The following is a 24,531-nucleotide window of genomic DNA, read 5'->3' on the forward strand; positions in this document are numbered from 1 at the left end:
CAACAATGAAAAGTTAATAAAGGATAACTTAAACACCCATAAATGCCAAAAGACAATTATGTGTACACTTGATAGTGTATGAAAATGACATTTTATCTCTGTAGACTTCCTCTAAAAATATAACACAACTATGAAAATCAGACACACAAAAGGCAAACTGAAGTTGAGGAATTCCCTACAAAATACCTCACAAGTATGCTTCAAAGTATCAATGTGATCAAAATTTTAAAAAGTCTCAGAAACTGTCACTACTAAAATATGCTAAAGAAACAATGACTGAATGGAATACGGCTGTGAGAAACTATTGGAGCTAGAATAAATTTGGTGTAGAGTTAAGAGTAAAATATCAATATAGGTTTATCATCTGTGACAAAAATAGGATAGTAGGTTCAGCAAAAGTGCCAAAACAATTGGGATATCCACATGGAAAAATATAAACAGAAATAAGCTCAACTAAGACCACACACAAAAATTAACTCAAAATGCATTATAGGGTTAAATGAAAGAAATAAGACATAAAACCACTAAAAGAAAATTGTTGAAATCTAAGATTAAGCTATCAATTGTTAGGCATAATGCTAAAAGAATTGCCCATACAAGAAACACAATTGATTAATTGGACCACATCAAAATCAAAACACTTTTTACTTCAAAAGAAACTGTTAGGAAAATGGAAATGGGCCTAACATGGTGGAACACACCTGTAATCCCAATACTCAAGAAATAAAGGCAGGAGAAACAAAAGTTTAAAGTCATTCTGTCGAGATCTGTATTTTTTTTTTAAAAAAGTCAACAAGGGGAAAGTATTTTTATATCCCATACCTGGCAAAGCCTCATATCTAAAACATAGAAACACTTCTTAAAATTTAACAATTAAATAAAACTCAATTTTAAAATGGAAAAATGACAAACTTCACTACAGAAAATATACACATGGTTAATACGCACATGAAAAGATGCTCATCATCCTTAGTCATAAAAGAAATACAAATTTGACCACAATGAGATATCTCTTCCCACCCACTCAGAATGGCTGTAATAAAAAAAAATAGTCAAGGCTGAGGGCGTGGTGGCATACATTTGTAATCCTAGCACTCAGGAGGCTCTATGGCAGGAGAAATAGGATCATCATGTGTTTGAGGCCAGCCTGGGCTACATACAGAAACCTTGTCTCAAAAAAACAAAACACCCCCCCCCCAAAAAACAAAGCAACACAAAACAACAACAAATGCTTCTTAGGTTGTGGAGCAACTGAAACCCTCCTACATTCCTAATGCAAATAAAAAATAGTGCTGCCAATTTGGAAAAGTTTTGCAGTTTCTTGAAAAGTTAAACATAAATTTCTCCTATGACTTATTAATTATCTTAGGTATCTACTCAACAGAAATTAAAGCATATGTCCATACAAAGACTAACACATGAATGTTCTAGGAGCATTAATCCTAATAGCCAACAACTGGAAACAACCTAAATTTTTATTACCTAGTAAGTAGACAGACAAAAATGTTGCCCATAAAGCGAAATATTATTCAGCAATGAAAGTAAGGAAGTGTGTGTGTACACCTGCTACAGTCTGGTTAACTTCAAAAATATTATTTTAAGTAAAAGAAGCCAGACACAAAAGACCATATATTGTATGATTTCATTTACATGAAATGTGTAGAATAGGGAAATTTATGAAAACAAAAAGTAAGTTAGTCATTTGCTGGACTAGGACTAGGAATGAGGATTAACTAAAAATCACGTGTTTTAAAACTAATTTCTACTGATAGCCACAACCGTCTGTAAATATATGAATAGTCATGCAATCACACACTTGAAAAAACTAAAATTGCCCCACAATTTTATTAGCACCCATTAGTTGCATAAGGGGGTTTCATTCTGACGTAAATTTTATTTTTTGTTTATTGGTTGCAATGCTGGGGATTGAACTGAGTGTCCCGCATGCCGGACAAGCACTTGACCACTGAGCTACATCTCCAGTCCTCGGTGAATTATTTATATGTTAAAATATATGTTTTAGTGTCAAAATAGAAAAACAGAAGGGGAACCTGAATGAGGTATATATGGAAATTCTGTACTATCTTTGCAACTTTTCTATAAAAAAGTATTCTGAATTTTCTTCAAAGTACAACTTACTCAAATAAAAGCAGAATTTAAGAAATATAAGTTCATGGATTAGTATTAGTATTTGGTCATGTATATCTGTGTAAAAATACATTTCCATAAAGACAATTAACAAATGAGCATTAGGAATAATTAATTTTGATGATCGGCATTGCTAACTTTGAGACATAATTAAGCAAAACGTTCTTCCCCCCACAAAGAATTCCATTCCTCTCTTTAGTAATACTCTTACCAAGGAAGTACTAAATATTGTTACACTTTGAATTTTATCCATAAACATTTGTTGAATCTTGTTTCTGTTGTCATATAAGAACATAAAATATCCTAGATTTTATCTTCTGGTTTGAAAATATTTACTATCTGGCTTTTACAACCCGTTTGTCAAGCCTTCTTGTACATCATAATATGATCAACATAAACATAGCATCTTTCTTGAATGTACTCTTATTATTACCTAATGTTGGCAAAATGCCCTGTGGATATGCCTGATAAAGGAGATAGTCTCGCATCTCTGGCACTATTTGGCATTTTTATAAAAGCTACACTATTAGCTTAATAGTTCTAGCAAAGACTCACGATCATCGTCTTTATAGTGATGATAAAGTAACAACAACATACCGCAGGATCACAAGATTATTAAAATGACCCTCATTTAGTGGTGCTGTAATCAGGCTACAGACGCATTGAGTTTCCTTAGCTGTCAATTGGCGCCCGGGGCATCACACCCAGCCTTTGGCATCACCCTGGCACATCATCTTACTATGGTGTCATATGCCATCAGTGCTTTGGCACAATTGTGCTCTGATGCCCCTTTGCTGAGATGTGAGATAACTAATTCCTAACTTCTTTTCTCTCCCTGGGCAGTAGCTAGGAGGGGGAGGGTAGCCACAGTCACTGGTTCGGACTCAGGCGGCAGTACTCAGCGACAACTGTTGTCCCTTCCGCCTGCCACTTCAGGTCAGGGCCCTGAGGGACAAGACCTTTAGGCTCCATGAGTCTCCTTGCCCTTGAATCTGTTATATGTGGCCGACTTAATGGCCCAACAGCGATCGCCCACCCCACTCTTTCACACAATTCCACAAGAAGCCGCCTTCCGTACCTGACTCCATTCTCCAGCTGTCATCCTCGGCCAATTCCACCGGCTACTTGACTACAGAGTTCCCAAGGGCCTCTGGGACTTGTAGTTCTTCCTGGCCAGGGGCCGAGTCCAAAAGGAGAGCACACACGCCCTCCCTCTCCCGTCCCGGAACTGCCCTCAAACGGCAGCTCCCGGAAGCGGCACTCTGTGAAAAAAGCAACACGGCAACAACAAAGGCCGGTGATTGGTAGACCGCTCGTGCTTTCGATTGGCCATCGAAGCTAACCACGCAAAGTAGACGTTACTGGGGTTTCTTAGCCATCTAGGGGAAACGAAATGGAGGGGTGTGTGTCTAACCTAACGGTGTGTAACCTGGCCTACAACGGGAAGCTGGAGGAGTTAAAGGAGAGCATCCAGTTCGATAAGTCCTTGGCTACTAGAACTGACCAGGTAAAGCCCACCCCAGCCTGTTTGCAGTCGATGGCGTCAGCGAAGTCCTACGTGGCTTCCCAGGCCCGGCCCAAGCGAGGCCACTGGTGCGAGGGGGCAGATCCCCGCCCTCGCTTCCCATCCAGACTGCGGGGTCACGTCAGGACTCGCAGCGGTCCGGATGCTGTAGCCACCACGCACTCTCTCTCTCTCTCTCTCTCTCTCTCTCTCTCTCTCTCTCTCTCTCTCTCTCTCTCTCTCTCTCTCTCTCTCTCTCTCTCTCTCTCTCTCTCTCTCTCTCTCTCACACACACACCGTAGACTCCCCCCTCCCCCCATGTCTGTCTCTCTGTCTCTGTCTCCGTCTCTGTCTCTGTCTCTGTCTCTCTGTCTCTGTCTCTGTCTCTCTGTCTCTCTCTCTGTCTCTCTCTCTGTCTCTCTCTCTCTCTCTCTCTCTCTCTCTCTCTCTCTCTCACACACACACACACACACACACACACACACACTGTAGACTCCCCCCTCCCCCCGTGTTTAGCTCCTAAGTTTTGGGCATTTCTAGCTAGCCTAATTCTCAGTAATTTCTAGTCTTTGACGGAGATATTCACGAAAAGGAAAGCATTTTGTATGGATTTTTTCTCCCTTTTTTTGCATAAAACTTTTTTATTGTGATACGTTCAGATACCATGGATGTCGTTACCTGTGCTAGTAATTGTGTTTGATGAATCACGTGAGACGATCGCCTCTTCGGTGCTTTTCACTTTGCGAGGAGCTGGAGACAAGATCAAGTGGAAACAGACATTCATAAAATAATTACAAAACATATGTCCATTGACTGGCAAATTGTAAACACTTGAGAGGTATTTACATGGTGCTTTCAGAATATGTAATGGGAGGACCTGTTGCAAATATTGTGATAGTGAGAAACGATTTTGCAAAGAAGGGGAGATTAGTAAAAATTTTAACAAGGAGGAAGTGGCTCAAGTGGTAGAATGCTCGCCTGGAGCTGAAGAGCACAGAGGCAGCGTCCAAGCCCAGAGTTCAAGCCCCACGACCGACAAAAAAAAAAAAATAACAAGGAGGATGAGTGAACAGACATTTCTAAGTATTTCTTTCTCCTCAAGAAAACCCTCATGCGTGTAAAAATTGAAAATGCCCCCAGTAAGCCAAGAAATATGTGTAGATGACCTAAGCATTAGCAACATGCTCCATACTTACATACTTCCATTTTGTTTCCTTTGGAAGATAATTCAAAATCAGGAAACTACTTCCTGTTTTCTGGAATTTTCCTTTATTACTCATCCTGAAAAGGCCTCACCTTTAGGTTCTTTACCTTTGTTATGGTCTGGTAATGTTTAACAATTTAAATTTAATGTACTAAAATTAGGCACAATTTAATAAACATCCATTCAAAATTTAACCATTCTCTAATCATATCAATGGCAGGAAAAATGGGGGAGCTATTCAAGATCAAAATACCATCATGCAAATTATGGACTTAGTGTAGATCCTAATTTTAAAAATCTACGAAAGGACAGGAAACAATTGAAGAAATCTGAATAAGATTATGAGATGTTGTAAAGAAGCTAATGTTAATTTTGTTTACGGGGGTTTTTCTTGAGGCAGGGTCGTCCACACTGTCCCTAAACTCATGATCCTTTGCACCAGCCTCCCCACATCTGGAAGGTGTGTACCACACCTAGCCAATATTTTACCTACATTATTATTGAATAATGGTCTTGAAACTATGTAAGAAAGAAATCTTTTTTTAGATGCTGAAGTACTTATGAATAAAAGTCATATTTATTTAGATTTCTTTTTAAACCTCAGCAATGAAAAAAATTAGATGCTGAAAATATAGACATATATTGATAAATCTAGGTTATAGACATGTGAGTCTTTATCATAGTCTATTTTAGGTGAGTTTGGACTTTTGAAAGAAAGTTTATAAATTACCACTTTTCTAGGCTGGACCTATAGCTCAATCAATAGAGAATGCCTAGCATATAGAACCTCTACGTTCAATTGCCAGCACTCCAAAAAACGATAACAAAAACCACTTTCTATTACACAGGGATAAGAAATACATGAATCACCATCTCTTTCTAAAAGAGATGGTGATTCATGTATTTCTTTATTATTTTTTAAGAAAGCAATTTTGTTGTACTCTAATTGTGTGTGTTTGTGCCATTAAATGATTATATCAATGTAGTTCATTTCATTAGCATTTTTCACCTATGTCCATGCGTTATTTAGTTAAGTAGTGGACATTTCAGAGTCTAGTAGACATTCAGTAAGTTGTGTGACCTTGGCCCAAGCTGCTTACTCTAAGGATTAGTCTTCATAAAATTGGGATAATTGCAACTGTATAGGATGGTGAGGTTGAATGAGATAACAAGCGTATAATATTCCTAGGAGATTATGAGTACTGAAGTAATGGAATAGTAAAATGTCAAAGTTACATTTGTGTCAAAAAATTGGAATCAATACTTTCATCACTGTTCTTCCCAAAATTCCTTGTACTCACTGATGTTATTCACCCCATGCCACTGAAAGAAACCTTGGTGGTGTAAGGTTACCTACTTGGGGATCCAGTGCTCTCCACTTCTTTGTTCACATTGTAGATTTGCCAGCACCCATATGTTATTCTGCTTTTTTGCCTTCTATATCCCTTCAAGAATATTGATCACAGTTTGTTTCCCATGTAGGACAGCAGAACTGCATTGCATTGGGCATGCTCAGCTGGACATACAGAAATTGTTGAATTCTTGCTGCAACTTGGGGTGCCAGTAAATGATAAAGATGATGTGAGTACTTGGCCAAATTGATAAATTCCCAATTATCTTCAGATTCCATGCTGGTCTTTACTAAAGTAAAGAGTGTTAAGGTGCAAAATAAAATTACAGCCCTTAGAATTACTGTGTAGTCCTGGTGATCAAACATGACACTACTGACTTATTTTACAATGAATCATACTCTGTTATTCAGGGTAAAAATACAGGACATGCTATTGTGAATCCCAAAATACTACCAACACTTTTTATGGTGTTGGCATTTTTTTGGTGAATATTGCTCAGATGAGGGCCTTCATATATATTTGTTATACCAAGAGATTTAGTCTAATGATATTAGGTTATATTGACATTAGTTTTGTAAAAAAAAATAAGAATAGAACGTTTTTGTAGGCAGGATTACTTTCAAATATGTTTGCTGAAATACTTATAGAAAAGAAATAAAAAACAGTTTTGATAGAGAATGGTTGAATAGAGTAGTGCAAATCTATTTAAAGTAATATGCCACAATAAAGTTACAATTCCAAAGAATAACATAGAAAAATTCTCACAGTGTAAATGGAAAATGTGGAGAATGTAGTTTACAGAATTTTATATCTTCGGATCCCATATCTGGCTTAAAATATTATATGAAAGAAAACACATTAGAATTATATTTATATATCATTATCTTGGTGCTACAGGACTGTGGGTTGGGTTTTTTTGGGGGGGGTGTTGTTTGATTAGAGATTTTTAGTGATACTAGGCATTGAAATCAGTACCTTACATTTGCTCTGCAAGTGCTTGGCCACTTGAGCAACACCTTACTCCTTTTGCTTTTAGTTTGTTTTTCATATAGGGTCTCACACCTTTTACCAGGTCTCCTAATTAGCAGAATTACATCCATGCACCACCATGGCTGGCTTGTGTTTTGGTGCCAGTGCTGGGGCTTTGTAGGCAGGGTGGGGGAGGTGAGGGGGAAGGGAAGGGGAGGGGGGAGGGTGGGAGGGGGCGGCCACAGTCCTCAAGGCCTAGGTGCTGTTTCTGAGCTTTGTTGGTCAAAACTAGCACTCTACCACTTGAGCCAGAGCTCTAGGTTGGGCTGTTTTGGATGCTTAATTGGAGATAATAGTCTCACAGATTTTCTTGTCCAAGCTGTCTTTGAACCACAATCCTCAGATCTCAGCCTGTTGAGTAGCTAACATTATAGGCATGAGCCACCAGCACCCAGCTGACTGACTTGTTTTTTTTTTTTTTTTTTTTTTTTTTTTGTCGGCCGTGGGGCTTGAACTCTGGGCCTGGGCACTGTCTCTCAGCTCTTCAGCTCAAGGCGAGCGCTCTACCACTTGAGCTACAGCGCCACTTCCTGACTTGTTTTTTTGAGATAGAGTTTTACTAACTTTTGTGTAAGCTGACATTGAATCTCAATCCTATCTCCTGAGTTTTTTTCTGTTATACATTCTTATTTCCAAATTTTCTGCAGTCTTTAGTAAGGGAGACAAGGAACATTTTAAAATTATTCACACACAACTCAGTAAATCCAGCATAAATGTGCCTTTTTTGCCCTGACTTTTATATAACTCATTATACCACTCATTTCTTTTACAGGCAGGTTGGTCTCCTCTTCATATTGCTGCTTCTGCTGGCCGGGATGAGATTGTAAAAGCCCTCCTGGGAAAAGGTGCCCAAGTGAATGCTATCAATCAGAATGGCTGTACTCCCCTGCATTATGCAGCTTCAAAAAATAGACATGAGGTATGGTGTGTCTGGGCTACTTTTGTTGAGTTCTAAATGTGTTCCCAACCACAGATGTGTGCACTGTTTCCTTTTCTATACTTTCAGATTGCTGTCATGTTATTAGAAGGTGGGGCAAATCCAGATGCTAAGGACCATTATGAAGCTACTGCAATGCACCGGGCAGCAGCCAAGGGTAACTTGAAGATGATTCATATCCTTCTGTACTACAAAGCATCCACAAACATCCAAGACACTGAGGGTAACACTCCCCTGTAAGTGACAAGAAGCAACCATTCATATTCTACCTGATATTAGCCCTCTAAAAGTAATTTGTACACATCATTTCTTTTACTATTCTGCTTATAAATGCGACAACTGTTAATGGCAAAGAATTGGTGAAAGTATGTCAAAGCATAAAGACAAAAGGAAAAATTGTGTATAATTTTGCCACCCAAAAATAGCCACTGATAACATATTTGGGTGTTTTTTCCTGTCTTTTCTATGCAAATATGTATACTTCGTACATATATTTTAACAAGATTGGGGTCCTACTGTATATATAGTTTTATAACTTCTCACTTCAAACTATGTTGTGGGCATTTTCCAATGTCATTAAATACCTTTAAAACATTTGTAATGACCATATACAATTCCAGTTTGTGGATGTGCCATAATTTAATCATACCTTTGTTGCTATGTGCTAGCCAATGAAAATCAACGTCAGAAGTATGTCACAGGTAGTAGAGTGATAGCCAAGCAAGCTTGAGGCCCTCAGTTTAAATCTTATTATCACTAGGCAAAGACAAAAATACAAATATTGCTTTGGTAATTCTTACTTTTCAAAAAATCTTTCTATGTTCTGAGTAACTATTTAGAAAGATCTGCATCCCAGTGATCTGCATCACTAACATAATCTGCAGCAAATGTAGGAGTTAAATAACTTAATTTTTTCATCTGTAATATTATAATAGTAATTTCTTCCTCACTGGATTATTTTGAAATTTAACTAAAATAGTATGTAAAGTACCTTATACTGTGACTGGCAAACTATAAATCCCTGACAAAAGTTAGTTTCCTTTCCTTGATAATAACTTGATAGATTATGAGGCAAATTTATGGATCAAAGAAGATAAAATCTTCTCAATTGCCTTTCTAAAATTTAAGTTCCAATAAAAAACTAGTAATATATAATGAATTGAAGCTTTTCTAAATTATAACCCTGAATTATTTTATATTGTGTTTGGAGTAAACGATTACTAATACCCAGAAAATAAGGAAGCATTTAGAGTCATTCATCTATTTAGGAGAATGATTTTGGGAATTAATAAGACTATTTTGTGGATTTCAACTTATAAGCAGTCTTTCTTATAGAAATTCATTTCCCTTCCTTTCTTAAATAAGTTTCCAGCACTCCCACTGCCTGATGATATACACATTACAGTACCTAGAAGGAAATCTTAACATTCCATAGTACTGATACTATGATGAATTGGTCTTTGTGGTCTCAATTGCAGACACCTAGCCTGTGATGAGGAGAGAATGGAAGAAGCAAAACTGCTGGTGTCACAAGGAGCAAGCATTTACATTGAGAATAAAGAAGAAAAGACACCCCTGCAAGTGGCAAAGGGTGGCTTGGGTTTAATACTTAAGAGAATGGTGGAAGGTTAAACAGTTTGGATCTATTCTTATTTTGTAAATTTTGTCATGCCCATTGTTCTGGAACCTAATGTTGTGCACAAGGTATTATGTATGAATAGTGACATTTTCTCACTTTTAAAATCTTAGAAACTTAATGTTGGATTGGTCCTGCTGAGGTACTTGTTCTAATCTTTGAACCTGCTTTCCAAGCATTGAATAACTGTTGAGGTTGTTCTGTTGTCATATAGTATACCACATATTGGATTTTGGGTCATTTTGAGTGAGTATGGCTGTCATTTTTTGGCTATTGTGAGTCTTGTGTTATCTTCCAAGCACCTTCTTGCCCTCTGTGAAGCAGAACAACCCCAAGAGCATTCTAATTGGCCATCCTGTGTTCCACCCTTAAAACATCTTGTCTTCAAGCTTGCTCAGAGGCATGTGCCAAATATTTCTGTATTTTCACCCATGAAGCTTACTTTATTTTTGTTACAGGAGGAATACTTACATATTTTAATGGACCAAATTGTAGAGGTATGTTTTAAAAGAATGTGGAACAATAGCCTGTATACCCATGTATCTTTTTAATGAGCTGGTTTGCCAGAAACAAGTTGTATCACTTTTTAAAGGAAATTTTAAAAATATCTGTATGTAATCACCTTTTATTGAAAAGAAGGTTAAGCTTGTTAAACAGTGGCAGTATAACAAATGTAGTTTCATTTATATTTCAAAAATAAAAAATAAAATATTGGAAGAATCCCCCAATTTTTCTTTCCATCAGTTAGACATTGAGTAAAGACATATTTTTCAGTTTGAGGTAGCTCTACAGTCAATAAAATTATTAACAGAGCTTGAACTGCAACTAAGATCTTCAAAAATGGTAGTCTTTTGAATTGTAAAGAACAACAGGAAAACAAAGGAGGAGGCTACAATGTTTGATAAGAAATGTACTCATTATCTTGCCCATGTAATTGTAACCCTCTGTACAGTATTTTCACAATAAAAAAAGAACAACAGGAAATTAGTAAGTAAATTTGAGCTCAATTTAGAGAAGCTGGGCTGGGTAGGTGGCTCAGTGGTAGAGCGCTTGCCTTGACCTGAAGAGCTGAGGGACAGTGCCCAGGCCCAGAGTTCAGGCCCCACGACCGGACTAAAAAAAAAAAAAATTAGAGAAGCTTCTTAAATGATTATTAGTCAAGACATCTAATGAAGTATAAGTGACTCTTTATTTTTTAATTTGAGTTTTATGCTAAAAACATTCCCTGAGGTGATCCAGGTGAGCTCACAAACTTGCATTAAACCTAATGACCAGTAATTAAAATAACTTTTGAAAAAATGAAATTTAAGATTGACTACATAAACATTTTGAGAACTGATACTTTTAATCCTTGTCAGGTAAGCTTCTTGCCTGGGGAATGAAGACCTGAATATGTCAATAAGCCAATAGTAGTGGGAGAATCCTGTGTACATGGCGAATAAGTTACGACAAATGCCAGGAAGAGAACTAAAAGGAACAATCCAAAGGCACCACTTCATATTAACATACTTGTTTCCCAACCTTGTCCACCTAGGAAAACGTACTCTATATTTTAAAATCCAGACGCCCATTCCTTCCAATCCACAGAATCATTATGTGGAATACATTATGTGGAATACATTATGTGGAGCAAGTCATCCACAAATTTGTAAATGTGTCTTCTTGTTTTAACCTAAGTCACTATTCTTTTTTTCCCAGTAATGGATCTTGAACTCAGGCCCTGGGTGCTATCCCTTTGCTTTCTTCATTCAAGGCTGGTGCTCTATTACTGGAGCTACCTTTCTACTTCTGGATTTTTACTAGTTGATTGGAGATAAGAGTCTCATGGACTTTCCAGCTCAGACTGGCTTCAAACTTTGATCCTCTAATTTCAACTTCTTGAGTTTCTAGGATTACAGGCATGAGCCACCAGCACATAGCTAGGTCATTATTCTTAATCTTGGGTTCAAGAAGTATATAAATCATCTAAAACTATATGTGACACTAATTTATGTATAAGGCATTTTTAAATGGTGAGGAGATCCAGCGTTTTCAACAGATTCTCAGAGTGATCTGCCACCTCAATAGCTAAGTATTGATCCCACTATCCCACAGTATTTTGAACAAGATAGTGTTAATAAGGAAGGTCAGTACTCTTTAAAGCTCTAGTAGAGCCTTCTTTCCAGCACTGACACACCAGAATTTGGGGGATATGTTTAATGACTTTATCATGTCACTGCATTTTCTTGTGACATTCCTCCATCATAAAAGTGTAAGGGAAAATGAATTTCAGCTACTTGGGCATTTTAGTAATTGAGATTTTTATACTAATGGGCTTTAATTTTCAATCTCAAAGTATTAGGTCATTGTTAAGACCCTTTTCATTTTGTTTCCTGTAGCTATCAGACACTATATTATCATAGTATTTCATCTTTGAATGAATGCTTCAAAAATCCCTGAGTTTGGCAGAAATTTAACACACCAGAGAAAAATACCAAAGTAAAAGCTTGCTTGGACATGTACTTAACATTAATTTCCATTCACCTTAGAACCTACAAAGAGTATCTCAAGTGCCATATAAATATGATCTATAGAAAAAATTCTCTACATGAAAAACTGTATGTGATATGTTAGAGGTTCATTATCTTCTTTGAAAAGCATCTAGCTCAGAAGGAAAAAACAAAAAGTATAATACTCTATGTCCCATTAGAATAAATGCCAGGGGGCTGGGATACTGTAGCTCAGTGGCAAAGCGCTTGCCTAGCAAGTGCAACGTCCTGGGTTCGATCCCCAGTACCAAAAAAGAAAAGACAAAAAAAAAAGAATAAATGCCAGGGAAAGGCAAAACTAATTTCTAGTGATGGAGAACATATTGGTGGTTGTCTAGGTCCATGACACAATGAGATTTTATAGAGGCTCATTTCAGGCTGATGGATATGGTTTATGTCTAGATGAGTATGTTGGCTTCATGGGTGTGCAAAACTGTCAAAACTTTAAATGTACACTTAAAGTGGGTACACTTTATACTGCATAAATTACATGTTGATAAAGTTTGTTAAAACATTTTATCTTAGGAGTCATTAAAATGCATTTTTATTGAGCCTTAAAATGTATGATTGGTTACATAAGTAAAAAAGTAAGTCTACTTATAAATTTCTCCTAGGTAGGATATTAGTCAAATATGAAAATGCTTTTCAGCAGATAAAAACTGAGATTAATGCATTTTAGGTAATATTTAGCATTTATACAAGAATGCTATGCATCTTATTCATGCAGGCTATATGAACAGTAAAAGAGATTACTTGAAGAATTAGTTGAAATTATCTAAAAGCCATCTAATCATTTATTTATTAACACTCTTCTTAATCTGCCCATTAGCATCAGACACTATGGTAGTACAACTTGGCTTATTCAAAGCTAAATAGCACATTCATCTATCATACAAACACTTTATATTTACCAAAGGAAGATTACATTTAAAATTGTTTGCCTATATTTTATTTGGTATCTAAGAATTGAGTTGCCCCCAGATGGCCCATGTTCTGGACCAGTGCATAATAATTCTTTTCATCCTTATAGAGCCCTCTCCCCATGTCAAAATGAACTGTGAAGAGCAAAGAAAACCAAGTGCTTTTGCACACATGGACAACCATTGTACATTGGATGAACCACGTGAAAAGACACCACAAGAGGAGGGACTCAGTTTCACACTACCCAGGAACCCAACCCTATTGAAAAGAACCAAAGTCCTGACAGTTTCCATACAATGTCCTTATCCAATTGCCTCCCTCACTCACTGAGAGGTACTTTTGCTTTGCTAATAAATCACTCTTTACTATTTAAAACAACTGAGTTGTAATCAAAACATAACACTTTGACACCAGGGTAACTTTTGGGAAATTTAACATGATAAATTGAAAAGCTTGACCTCAAAGGTTATGTTCCAAATAATACATATCCTTATATTTTCTCCTCTGTTGTTTTGGAGAAATTTTTTCCCTAATCTATGAACTAATGCTATTGAACTGTTTTCTTAGTGGAAAATATAAAAGTGAACAGAGAGTCCTGACAACTTATCCTAGAAATGCTATAGCGTTTATGTCAATTTGCTACATGTGTAAGTGACCATAATGACGAGTAGAGGAAAAACAAATAGAAAATAAGATTTTCTGCGATATAACTAGAGTTGTTGCAAAAGCCTTTTAACTGAGTTAGGAATCACTTACCCTACATTCTTTAGTATTCTGTTCTGATAATGCAGGAACCCTCGCATTTAGTTAGCAGTGAGCGTTAACCCATTTGTTTTGGATTTATGTTAAGCCCAAGCACCTTGTTAGAAGAGGGTTGTCAGAATTGAAGGAGGGGATGGAAGCTCATTAGGTCAACTGAATTCCAAACACCAGTAATGGGATCCTTGGTGATAATTCTGCATATAGGGGTCAAGTTTATATCTTAACCATTTCCTTTTCCTCATCACCCTGGGGTTCAACTGTAACCTCAGGCTCTGGCTCTGGCTCTGCCTCTGCCTCTGCCTCTGGCTCTGCCTCTGGTTCTGCCTCTGCCACGGGCTCGGACTCAGGCACTGGCTCTACCTGAATCTCAACCTCTGACATAGGCTCTGGCCCTAGGAAAGGATCAGGGATGGCATCCAGCTGTGATTTAGGCTCAGAAATTGGTTCCAGGACAGTATTAGGGTCAACCACATGAATGGAGGGTGGCAGAGATGCTTCTATCTTGGCAGCGTCTTCAGTTGGCATTCCTTCAACCTCTCTGGTTTGGTTTATGTTTGTCATTGGCCTACAAGAAAGCAGACCCAGACAAGAACAAGAAAACGCTAACTTCATTCTCACATACATACATTGAATATTATGACTGAATTTACCCACCATTCCTCTCTCCATTCATCTGCCCTCTCAACCCTTAACCTTCCCTATACAACACATATTTGAGCTTCCTCATATTCACTTTGTTAAACTGTGTTAGTTGTTCAAAAGAGTTACACCATTACAATACCCCCCTGCATATACCATACCTTGGTCAAAATGTTAGTGTGTGTGTGTGTGTGTGTGTGTGTGTGTGTGTATACACCCATGAACCTGTATATGTTTTCATATACGTTTATAACTTAGATCAAACTCCTATGTATGAGAGAAACATGAGCCTTTTGTCTCTCTCAGACTTACTTCATTCACTTAACATAATTTTTCCATGTCCTTCCATCCAGAACCATGTTATTTATTCTTTCTGATTATTCTCTGATTTTTCTAATTATTCTCATTATTCTTTCTGATAGATTAGTAAAATTACATTTTGTGTGTGTGTGTGTGTGTGTGTGTGTGTGTGTGTGTGTGTGTGTGTGAGAGAGAGAGAGAGAGAGAGACATTTTATTAATCCACTCATCTACTATAGAGCATCTGGGCTATTTCCATAACATATTTATTGTGAATAATGGAGCAATGAACATGTGTGTGCAAAAGTCTTTATTGCATCCTGGCTTATAATCTTTTGGAGAAATGCCCAAGAGTGGTATCACTGAATCATAAGGTAGTTCTATGTTTTTTGAGGAATATCCTAACTGCCTTCCTTGGTGGTTACACTAGTTTACATTACCATCAGCAGTTTGATAGGCTTCCTTTTCCCCATCATCCAAGCTAGAATTTGCTGTTGTTTGTATTCTTGATGATAGACATTTTGAATGGAGTGGAATGGAATCTTAATGTTGTGGATGGAAGCACTGACAAATGAATGTATATGGCCTACACTACACAAGAAACAGGAGAGTGATTAAGAACATAGGTTGTGGGCCTAGACACATTCTGATTTTTGTGAACTCTATCACTTTGGGCCTCTAGTTCCATAAAAATATTCAAAATTACATTTATTATTGTATGTTAACATTATATCATAAAACTGTGGGGGAATCTAAAAGTGTTGTTGTGATGATTAAATGAGTTGATAAATATGAAGTGCTTACAGAAGAATCTGGCACAATAGATTTAGTAAATGGTAGCCAACATCATTCTTTGAATAAATCCAGTGAGAGACCAGAAAAACATTTGAATATCTTATGCTAAAAGAAATATTGAGCCAGGCGCTGGTGGCTCACGCCTGTAATCCTAGCTACTCAGGAGGCTGAGATCTGAGGATTGCTGTTCAAAGCCAGCCCGGGCAGGAGAGACCATGAGACTCCTATCTCCAATAAACCACCAGAAAACCGGAAGTGGCGCTGTAGCTCAAGTGGTAGAGCGCTCGCCTTGAGCTGAAGAGCTGAGGGACAACGCCCAAGCCCAGAGTTCAAGCCCCACGACCGACAAAAAAAAAAAAAGAAGAAGAAGAAGAAAGAAATATTGAGGTATTTCTGACTAAAGAAATATACCTAAGAAATTTTTTTTCATTCTCAAAATGATGTGTGAATTGAAGTAAAGGACTTACTCCAGTTCTGTGGTGGTGCTAGAATCCCTCTTCCTTTGCTTTGCCTTTGCCTTGCTTTTTGCAAAGTACACGGCAAAGATAATAATGGCTGCACCTACCAGGGCACCAACCAAGGCTCCAATGATGATTCCAGCTTCTGGATCTGGAGGACCAAAGCAGCTAGTTAGTAAAGTAGAACATATTTTCATATTCTACATGTATACTGGTGCATGAGGGAGAATATTTGGAACATTCACATAGCAGGGGAGTGATGTGGGGAATAGCAGGGAGAATAGGAACCCCTAGATTTCTACCAGTGAGATTCACAGTGGATGAAGAAAGATATGTATGCTAACTGTGCAACATAACCACTAACACTGACACATGCAACTATGGTCAAAGCCAAGTTGCTTTCAAACTTGAGATTTGGAGGTAAGTCTCATAGGCTTTCCTGCCCAAGGTGTCTTTGAACCATGATCCTCAGATCTCAGCTTCCTGAGTAGCTAGGATTACAAGTATAAGCCATTGGTGCCCTGCTCTTTTTGTTTTTTTGAATCAGTTTGTCACTGTTGTTCAAACTGGCCTGGAAAGTCACTACATAACCAAGCTGGCCTTGAACTCATGATCCTCCTGCCTTTGTGTCCTGAGTGCTAGAATTACAGGCATAAGCCACCAGATTCAGCTGAGAATATTGATGCTGTTTTGTTGTTGATTTTGTTGTTATTGTCATTATTATTGGCAAATTCTAACAGAGTATTATTTTTGTTGTTGTGTGGCTTGAACTCAGGGCCTGGGCATGGTCCTGAGCTCTTTAGCTCAAAGCTAGCGCTCTACCACTTTAAGCCATAGTACCACTTCTGGTTTTCTGGTGATTAATTAGAGATAAGAGTCTCACTGGACTTGCCTGCATGGGCTGGCTTTGAACTGTGATCCACAGTTCTCAGCCTCTGATTAGCTAGGATTAAAAGCCTAAGCCACCAGCACCCAGTCCTAACAGAGTATTTAAGAACTGAAAAGTCTGTCAACTGTATGTATAAAAAAGTCACCTGGGTTTATAAACAGTATCCTAATGAGAAATCTAGCCTGATATGACTATTGTCTTATCATATAGTAGTATCTACTCCCTAGAGAACAAATTGCATTTTCTAAAGGATTTAGGGAACATACTAATAGAATACAAGCCTGAAACATAATGGTATACCTCCTATTACTCAAATAAGGTACTCAAGCATCTGGAGAGGCAAGAAAGACTAACCAAATATTCTAATTGGCTGACAGGCCTAGTCAAAAAGAGAAACAGTAAAAGCCACAAGGTCAACTCACGTGAGGAGGTTAGATCAATTTCACAGGAACTATTGCCCAGGCTGTTGATGGCAATACACTGGTAATAACCTTGCTTATAATTGGTCAGATTTCCAATAACCAAAATCCCATTGGCTGAGCCTAGCAAAACCAGAAAATAGAATTTAATGTTGTATTGGGTACCAGTCATGTTAGAGTATCACACCATCCAGTGCCCACGGACTTCCTCACAATGGCTCCCTTTCTGGAGATATCCAGGGTCCAACTAGAGCTCTGTTAGTAAGAGCTAGTAGCCCCTCTAGGGCCATGCCTGTTTCCACCATACTCACCTGGATTAATTGTCAGCTGGATTCTAATCATTGGGGAGCACACATAGCAAATCATCATGTTGGCAGGCAATTTTTTAAAAATCTCTTAGACAGGCGCTGGTGGTTCATGCCTGCAATCCTAATTACTCAGGAGGCTGAGATCTAAGGATCACGATTCAAAGCCAGCCTAGGCAAGAAAGTCCGTGAGACTCTTGTCTCCAATAAACCACCCCAAAACTGGCAATGGTGCTGTGGCTAAACTGGTAGAATGCTCAGCTTGAGCTAAAGTGTTCAGGGACAGGGCTGGGAAGGTGGCTCAGTGGTAGAGCACTTGCCTTGCATGCATGAGGCCCTGGGTTCGATTCCTCAACACCACATAAGCAAAAAGAAAAAAGCCAGAAATGGCGCTGTAGCTCAAGTGGTAGAGCGCTAGCTTGAGCTGAAGAGCTGAGGGACAGCGCCCAGGCCCAGAGTTCAGGCCCCACGACCGGACCCCCCCCCCAAAAAAAGAGTTCAGGGACAGTGCCCAGACCCAGAGTTCAAGCCCCACAACCAAAAATAAATAAATAAACTCTTCCCCTACCAAGAAAAGAATATTAGACACTAAGGACAGGCAGCCATCCACACACACATGCTGTTGGCCAACCCCACTGCCCAGGCCTTACCATGCACTGCCAAGATAACACTTACTGGAGCTTTCTTTCACTGACATGATATTTTTTCCCTCAAGCTTGTTCCAGTAGTACGTAGGAGATGGTGATCCAATTTCAGAATGGCAACTCAGGGAAATAGGGTGGCCTCTTTCTGGTCTTCCTTGGATACTACAAAAGGGCTTAGATGGTTTGACTGTAAAGCAATGACAAAGAGTAAAACTCATGCAGAATGAATGACAACTTGTAACAATTGTAGTCATTTCATTTTACCAAATATATGTCTATTTTTTTTAAATCTCAAAAAATATATTTGGACAGTTTTCTGGATGTACCACCAGATGGGAGTAGAGCACTTCAGAACCAGGACCTACTAGTCAGTAGGCCATTTAAATTCAAATAGTGTCTCTCTTTCTCCTCTGTCTGCCTCTTGCCTAGATTTATAGCGGTAAATTCCTGCATTGTGTCTTAAAATATGCTTTTATTAAAACAGCCAAATGTAAGCAAGCATTAAATGACTTTGAGCATAGTTCATACTTTAAAACCAATTCCCAATGAAAATAGAACCCCTTAAATACTTTGGAATAATTTCGTTTTTATACTTGGTTAAAAATATTTCATTGGTACTGTGTTTTTCCATTCCTTTACATGTTTTTTTTCTATTTATTCATTGATGGGTGACAAAAGAGAGCTAAAGGACTAGAATTTGCCTGTGAGTCTCATCAATACTGAAGCCATTATTCATCCTGCATGGAACTAGACACTGGGGATTTGGGGGTTTAATGTTAGCCCAGCTTTAAATTTGGATAGAAGAAAGATAGTAGATGTGTTTAGACACTGCTAGGAGGCCTATCTTAGAAGGCTTGTAGTCTATATATTTTATACAAGAACAAGGTAACCATGGAAGGAGTTTAAACAGGGTAGTGATGGTGGTCATTTTTAACATTTTACATTGATCTCTGTGACACTGGGGGTGCCTGAATCAAGGAAAAGGAGGAGGCAGATTTGAGAAGTATTAACAAAGTAGAGTGTAGCTAGGCTCCAGTGGATCACACCTGTAATCCTGAGGCTGAGATCCAAAGAATCATGGTTTCAAGCCTGCCCTAACAGAAAAGTCCTCAACACTCCTTCTCTAAAATAACCCACAAAAAGCTCAGCTGGAGATACGAAGAGTGGTAGAGGATGAGCCAAAAAAGCCAGTGAGTGGACCAAGAGGGCTTGAGTTCAAACATCAGTAATGTCAAAAAGAAAATATGTGTGCCACAGGATTTGTTAACCAACTGGATATGGAGGATGAAGAAGAGGGATGGATGCAAGGTGATTCCCAGACTTCTGATTGAACAGTGAAGCTCATGATCATGCATTCATCTTTGATAAAGAATGCAGGTAGAGGAGCAAGTTTCAGGGGAAGGGGTGATTAGGAGAAAGGAGCAGAGAAGTTCTAAAAGGAGCTGGGCATCAGGAGCACCCCTTTCTCTTTACTTTGTATTGCTTTATTCTATCCTTAGTCACACATACACAAACAATGATTTCAAGTTCTATATATTCTAATTCATCCTCATTTTCTTTCTTTTTGTCTTTCTATTTTTTCTTTCTGCCCTCCTTCTTTCTTTCCTCCCTTCCTTCTTTGTCTCCTTCCTTCCTTTGTTCCTTCCTTCCTTCCTTCCTTCGCTCCTTCCTTCCTTCCATTTTCTTTCTGCTAGTACTGAGGTTTGAATTTAGAGTCTTATGCTTGGTATTCTGGCTTGCTAGGCTGGTGCTCTACCATTTGAGTCATACCAACAGCCTTGCTTTTTGCTGGTGATTTTGGCGATGGAGTCTCTCAGTCTTTTCTGCCAGAACTGGCTTTGATTTTTGATCCTCCTGATCTCAGCCTTCTGAGTAGCTAGGATTATAGGTGTGAGCCACCAGCACCTAGCTTTATGACCTTAATTTGAATGTAAAACTCACCAAAGGTTGAGATGCTTTAAGTCATACCTTAAATGCTTCTAACCACTTAACCGTCCAGTTTTTCCCTGGAACACAATAATGAGCTCAGTTCTGGACACATACAGAATACTAGCTCTGCAACTTTATCTTGGATGTGTCTAGACAAGTTACCTAACTTAAACCTCAGTTGGCTCATCTGCACAATGTGAATAAGTGATTATCTAGACTCTGGCATATCTAGAGATTACATTTAAAAACTACCTTTGCACTTGGAATTGCTCTTCGCCATGGACAAATCTAATCCTGCTACTAAAGTTAATCTTCCATGGACTTTTGTTCTCCTCAGCCATGTCAAAGTTGTTAGTAAGAAAGCATGCATAAAATTGGTCAGTCACTTGTAGAAAACTAAAGCTAGATCCTTATATACCACCTGCACCAGAATGAACTCCAAATTGATCAAAGAGCTGGGAGTCAAAGCAGACACCCTGAAAATATTACAGGAGGGCTGGGAAGGTGGCTCAGTGGTAAAGTGCTTGCATTGCATGCATGAGGCCCTGGGTTTGATTCCTCGGCACCACATAAGCAGAAAAAGCCAGAAGTGGCGCTGTGGCTCAAGTGGTAGAGCACTAGCCTTGAGCTGAAGAGCTAAGGGGCAGCGCCCAGGTCCAGAGTTCAGGCTCTACAACCATCAAAAAAAAGAAAAAGAAAAAGAAAATATTACAGGACAGAATAGGAGAAACCCTAGGTCTCCTTGGCACAGGCTGAAATTTTCTTAATAGAGACCTAGAAACACAACAGATCAAAGAAAGGTTGGACAAATGGGATTGAATGAAATTGCAGAGCTTCTGCATGGTAAAGGACATAGCTAGAAAGATCAATAGAAAGCCTACAGATTGGGAGAAGATATTCACTAGCCATACAAGCGACAAGGGTTTCATACCTAAAATATACCTGGAACTCAAAAAATTAAATTTCACAACAACAAATCCTCAAAAAAACAACTGCCCAATAAATAAGTGGGCTAAAGACTTAAAGAGAAACTTCTCTGAAGAGGAAAGAAGGATGGTCAAAAGACACATGAAGAAATGCTCAACCTCCCTATCCATAAAAGAAATGCAAATCAAAACAACACTGAGATACTACCTCATCCCAGTTAGAATGGCTATAATCAAGAACTCTAATAACAACAGATGCTTGAGGGGATGTGGACAGAAGGGAACCCTACTGCATTGTTGGTGGGACTGTAAACTTGTTCAACCACTTTGGAAAGTAGTATAGAGGTTCCTCAAAAGACTTCACATAGAGCTCCCCTATGACCCAGCAATCCCACTTTTGGGCATTTACCCAAACAAGACCATACTAAAGCTACCAGCACAACTATGTTTATTGCAGCATTATTTGCCATAGCTAAGATATGGATCCAACCCAGATGCCCCTCAGTAGAAGAATGGATCAAGAAAATGTGGTATATATACACAATGGAATTCTATGCCTCCATCAGAAAGAATGACATTGCCCCATTTGTTAGGAAATGGGAAGACTTGGAAAAAATTATATTAAGTGAAGTAAGCCAGGCCCAAAGAAACAGGTCCCATGGTTTCCCTTATTTGCAATAACTAATATATGTCTGAGACAAGCAGAAAAGGTCAGATAAGGTGATGTTAGGAAAATGAACCCCAAGATAAGGACTCAAATGGTTTTTCTTTCTTGCTATTGTTTCTAACGTATTTATAAGATGATTTCTTTGTTACTTTGTATGTCCCTCCCCCACAGGATAACCCCTGTTTTCACTGTATTTGATGTTGGTATAATTTGTGGAGGGGAAGGGAAAAAAAATCATTTAAATAGGGATACAGGTGGACCCATTGCACCAATGAGATGTACAAGACGTTATATCAAAAAACAAACTGTACAACTTTGGCGTGGGGTGGGGGAATGGGGGATGGGAGGATAGGGGGATGGGGGTGATGGGAAGGGATGGGAATTGGAAACAAAGGAGGAGGCAACAATGCTTGATAAGAAATATACTCATTACCTTGCTCATGTAATTGTAAGCCCTCTGTATGGTATTTTCACAATAAAAAAGAAAGAAAGAAAGAAAGCATGCAGATAGCTATAGCTCTCTGAAACATACAATGATCGCTATCTTAAAATTAAGCATTAAAACATTTTTCTATTTTGCTAGTGACTCTCTGTTGTTTGACAATGACTTTCTCAGATGGATACAACTTGATTTGCCTATCCTAAACTACACTATTTAACTAGGAGTCCACTGCAGCTGTTATTAGATTCAGATACTGCCTTATTTTAGAGATAGGGATTTTGTAGCCTTTATGGCAGAATGCAATTTTGAATAGAAAATTAAATATGAGTGTTTTATCATAAAAATCAGACACTATGTCTTGAACTAAATTATGGACAGTAGCCTAGAAATTTGTGTTCATTTCAAACCTATGTAGGCTTTTGGAGGATAAACACATTTTTCTTCTCTTATTTTTCATTAACAAAACACTAATTGAATCACTTTGATCCAAACCTCAAAACTATATATATTCCAAAAGTACTGAATCAGAACTGAACTGACATTTCATGCAGTTAAAGTTCCCAGTAAAACTTAGATGTTTTACTGGCAAAGCCATTGATCTCCCTTTAACTTTATTGCTTTCAACAAAAATGAGGTGGGAGGCAAGCTCAGATCTGGAACTAAGTGAAAATGCTTCCATGTGTTCTCAAACCTTCTCTAAATTAATCATTTTATTTTCATGTGCCAAACTGCAGAAGGAAAATGATGCACATTTCAAATGCTCACAAAATAAATAGTCAAACTCAATCTGGATATTTTTCAGAGATTGATTTTTTTCCAAGGATGTCATAAGTAATGGAAATCTCTCAAATAAATGGCCATCCAAACCTTACCTGGCTCTTTACTCACTGCTGTTTCCGTCACCAAAATTGTGTCCTGTCTCCCAAGCCCTACTCTTCCTGACATACTCTCACACATTCATCAATAGCCTCAGCCAGCACAAAACCACTTTCCTTGATAAACCTTCTCTGCTTTCCCTTCTGTAGCCATTCCCCTGGGTCCTAATAGCTCTTCTTCCATACCTCCCACTGAAAGCTTGTATTTTATATTATCTGTCCCTGTCACTTGATTGAACTTTTGGAGGGTGGAGCCTGTCTTTTACATCCTCCCATCTCTATTGTTTATCATGGAAAACAACATGAGCTCACGCTTTGTTGAATGAATTCATGAATGCACATGGTATCCATGTTCATTGCCGAGTAATGAAAAGTCTCTGAAAGACGTATTGCTAAGAAAACTCATCTCTAAGGCAACAGCAATACCTCTCTCTGCTCACAATTGGTCTTTCTTATTTCTCACATAATTCTGTACTTTATCCCATTTCCAGTCAAGGCAAGCTGGTATTCCTAATGCAATGGAATTTAACAACCTTGCACATGCTAGCCAAGTGCTTTACCAGTGAGCTACATCATTAACAAGAACATTAACCTTTTTGTCTAGCTTAATTTCAGGTCTATTCCAAAGCCTTCTGTGTTTAGATCACTTCTGCTCAAAACATCCTGGAGCCAGGGAATAACAGAAAATAGAGGATTTAATGTTTCAACTGATTTGAAAATGTAAGGTTCTTGAGTCTTCAATATTTTATCTGATCCTCATAACAAACCAGGAAAGAAGACAAAGGACTGGAGATGCAGCTCAGTAGTAGAACTTTTGCCTGTCATGCAGAAGACCCACCACTTAAAAAAATGAGGAGGAGAAGAAGGCATAACAACGAAGGAGAGAATTTCCAGAATGTTGTACAGATTTCGGAATAATACTATAAAAAGAAAAAATGAATAGAGGTTTTAAACTGTAAAGTGGAAAGATATATAGACATGCTTTAAATAGTAAAATAAATATGAGCCAGGAAGTATGTTAAATATTGGTAAGGATAGGAGGAAGATTTGCATCCTTTTAAGAAGTATTTCCAGTTTTGAATTATGTGTATATATTGCCAAAATTTATAAGCTATGTAACATAGGATAAATATGAATAGTACAAACTTGCTATGAGAATATTATTTTCAGATTATTTCAAATGATATCCTTATGAAATAATACGCCAAAATCTGTGGATTTTC

The 24,531-nt window shown here is 38.2% G+C and overlaps 3 protein-coding genes across 6 annotated transcripts in view; 1 reads left to right on the forward strand and 2 right to left on the reverse strand.

The window, feature by feature from the left end:
- Positions 1-3,385, reverse strand: part of Atg4a (autophagy related 4A cysteine peptidase) — a 48,468-nt gene extending 45,083 nt beyond the window's left edge. Inside the window, exon 1 of one of the 2 annotated variants that reach the window (XM_070039939.1) lies at positions 3,227-3,385. In XM_070039939.1, the coding sequence (XP_069896040.1) occupies positions 3,227-3,236 (10 nt within the window). In that variant the 5' untranslated portion in view covers positions 3,237-3,385. Of the gene's footprint in view, positions 1-948; positions 965-3,226 lie in introns of those variants that run through there. The other variant, XM_070039938.1, reaches the window with a different exon arrangement.
- Positions 3,386-3,416: 31 nt separating this feature from the next.
- On the forward strand, positions 3,417-13,463 carry Psmd10 (proteasome 26S subunit, non-ATPase 10). 3 transcript variants are annotated; one of them, XR_011376044.1, is made up of 6 exons: positions 3,431-3,655; positions 6,339-6,437; positions 8,010-8,156; positions 8,244-8,410; positions 9,653-10,307; positions 13,369-13,463. XR_011376044.1 is itself a non-coding variant. In XM_070039943.1 (5 exons), exons 1-5 carry the CDS (start codon positions 3,542-3,544, stop codon positions 9,658-9,660), a joined length of 456 nt encoding a protein of 151 aa, XP_069896044.1. In that variant the 5' UTR covers positions 3,417-3,541; the 3' UTR covers positions 9,661-9,739. The 3 variants fall into 3 exon arrangements, 2 of the variants coding, with proteins under 2 accessions (XP_069896044.1, XP_069896043.1); XM_070039943.1 differs by lacking the exon at positions 13,369-13,463 and having other exon boundaries at positions 3,417-3,655; positions 8,244-8,331; positions 9,653-9,739; XM_070039942.1 differs by lacking the exon at positions 13,369-13,463 and having other exon boundaries at positions 9,653-10,492.
- A 58-nt stretch (positions 13,464-13,521) lies between these two features.
- Positions 13,522-24,531, reverse strand: part of Vsig1 (V-set and immunoglobulin domain containing 1) — a 31,652-nt gene continuing 20,642 nt past the window's right edge. The window contains exons 4-7 of the mRNA XM_070039941.1: positions 18,501-18,656; positions 17,524-17,643; positions 16,222-16,363; positions 13,522-14,586 (exon numbers count right to left, since the gene is read on the reverse strand). Coding sequence (XP_069896042.1) covers positions 14,235-14,586; positions 16,222-16,363; positions 17,524-17,643; positions 18,501-18,656 — 770 coding nt within the window. The 3' untranslated portion in view covers positions 13,522-14,234. The remainder of the gene's footprint in view (positions 14,587-16,221; positions 16,364-17,523; positions 17,644-18,500; positions 18,657-24,531) is intronic.

The sequence above is a fragment of the Dipodomys merriami genome, unplaced genomic scaffold (assembly GCF_024711535.1).
Source record: "Dipodomys merriami isolate MVZ:Mamm:240054 unplaced genomic scaffold, mDipMer1.0.p SCAF_3, whole genome shotgun sequence".
Lineage (NCBI taxonomy): Eukaryota > Metazoa > Chordata > Mammalia > Rodentia > Heteromyidae > Dipodomys > Dipodomys merriami.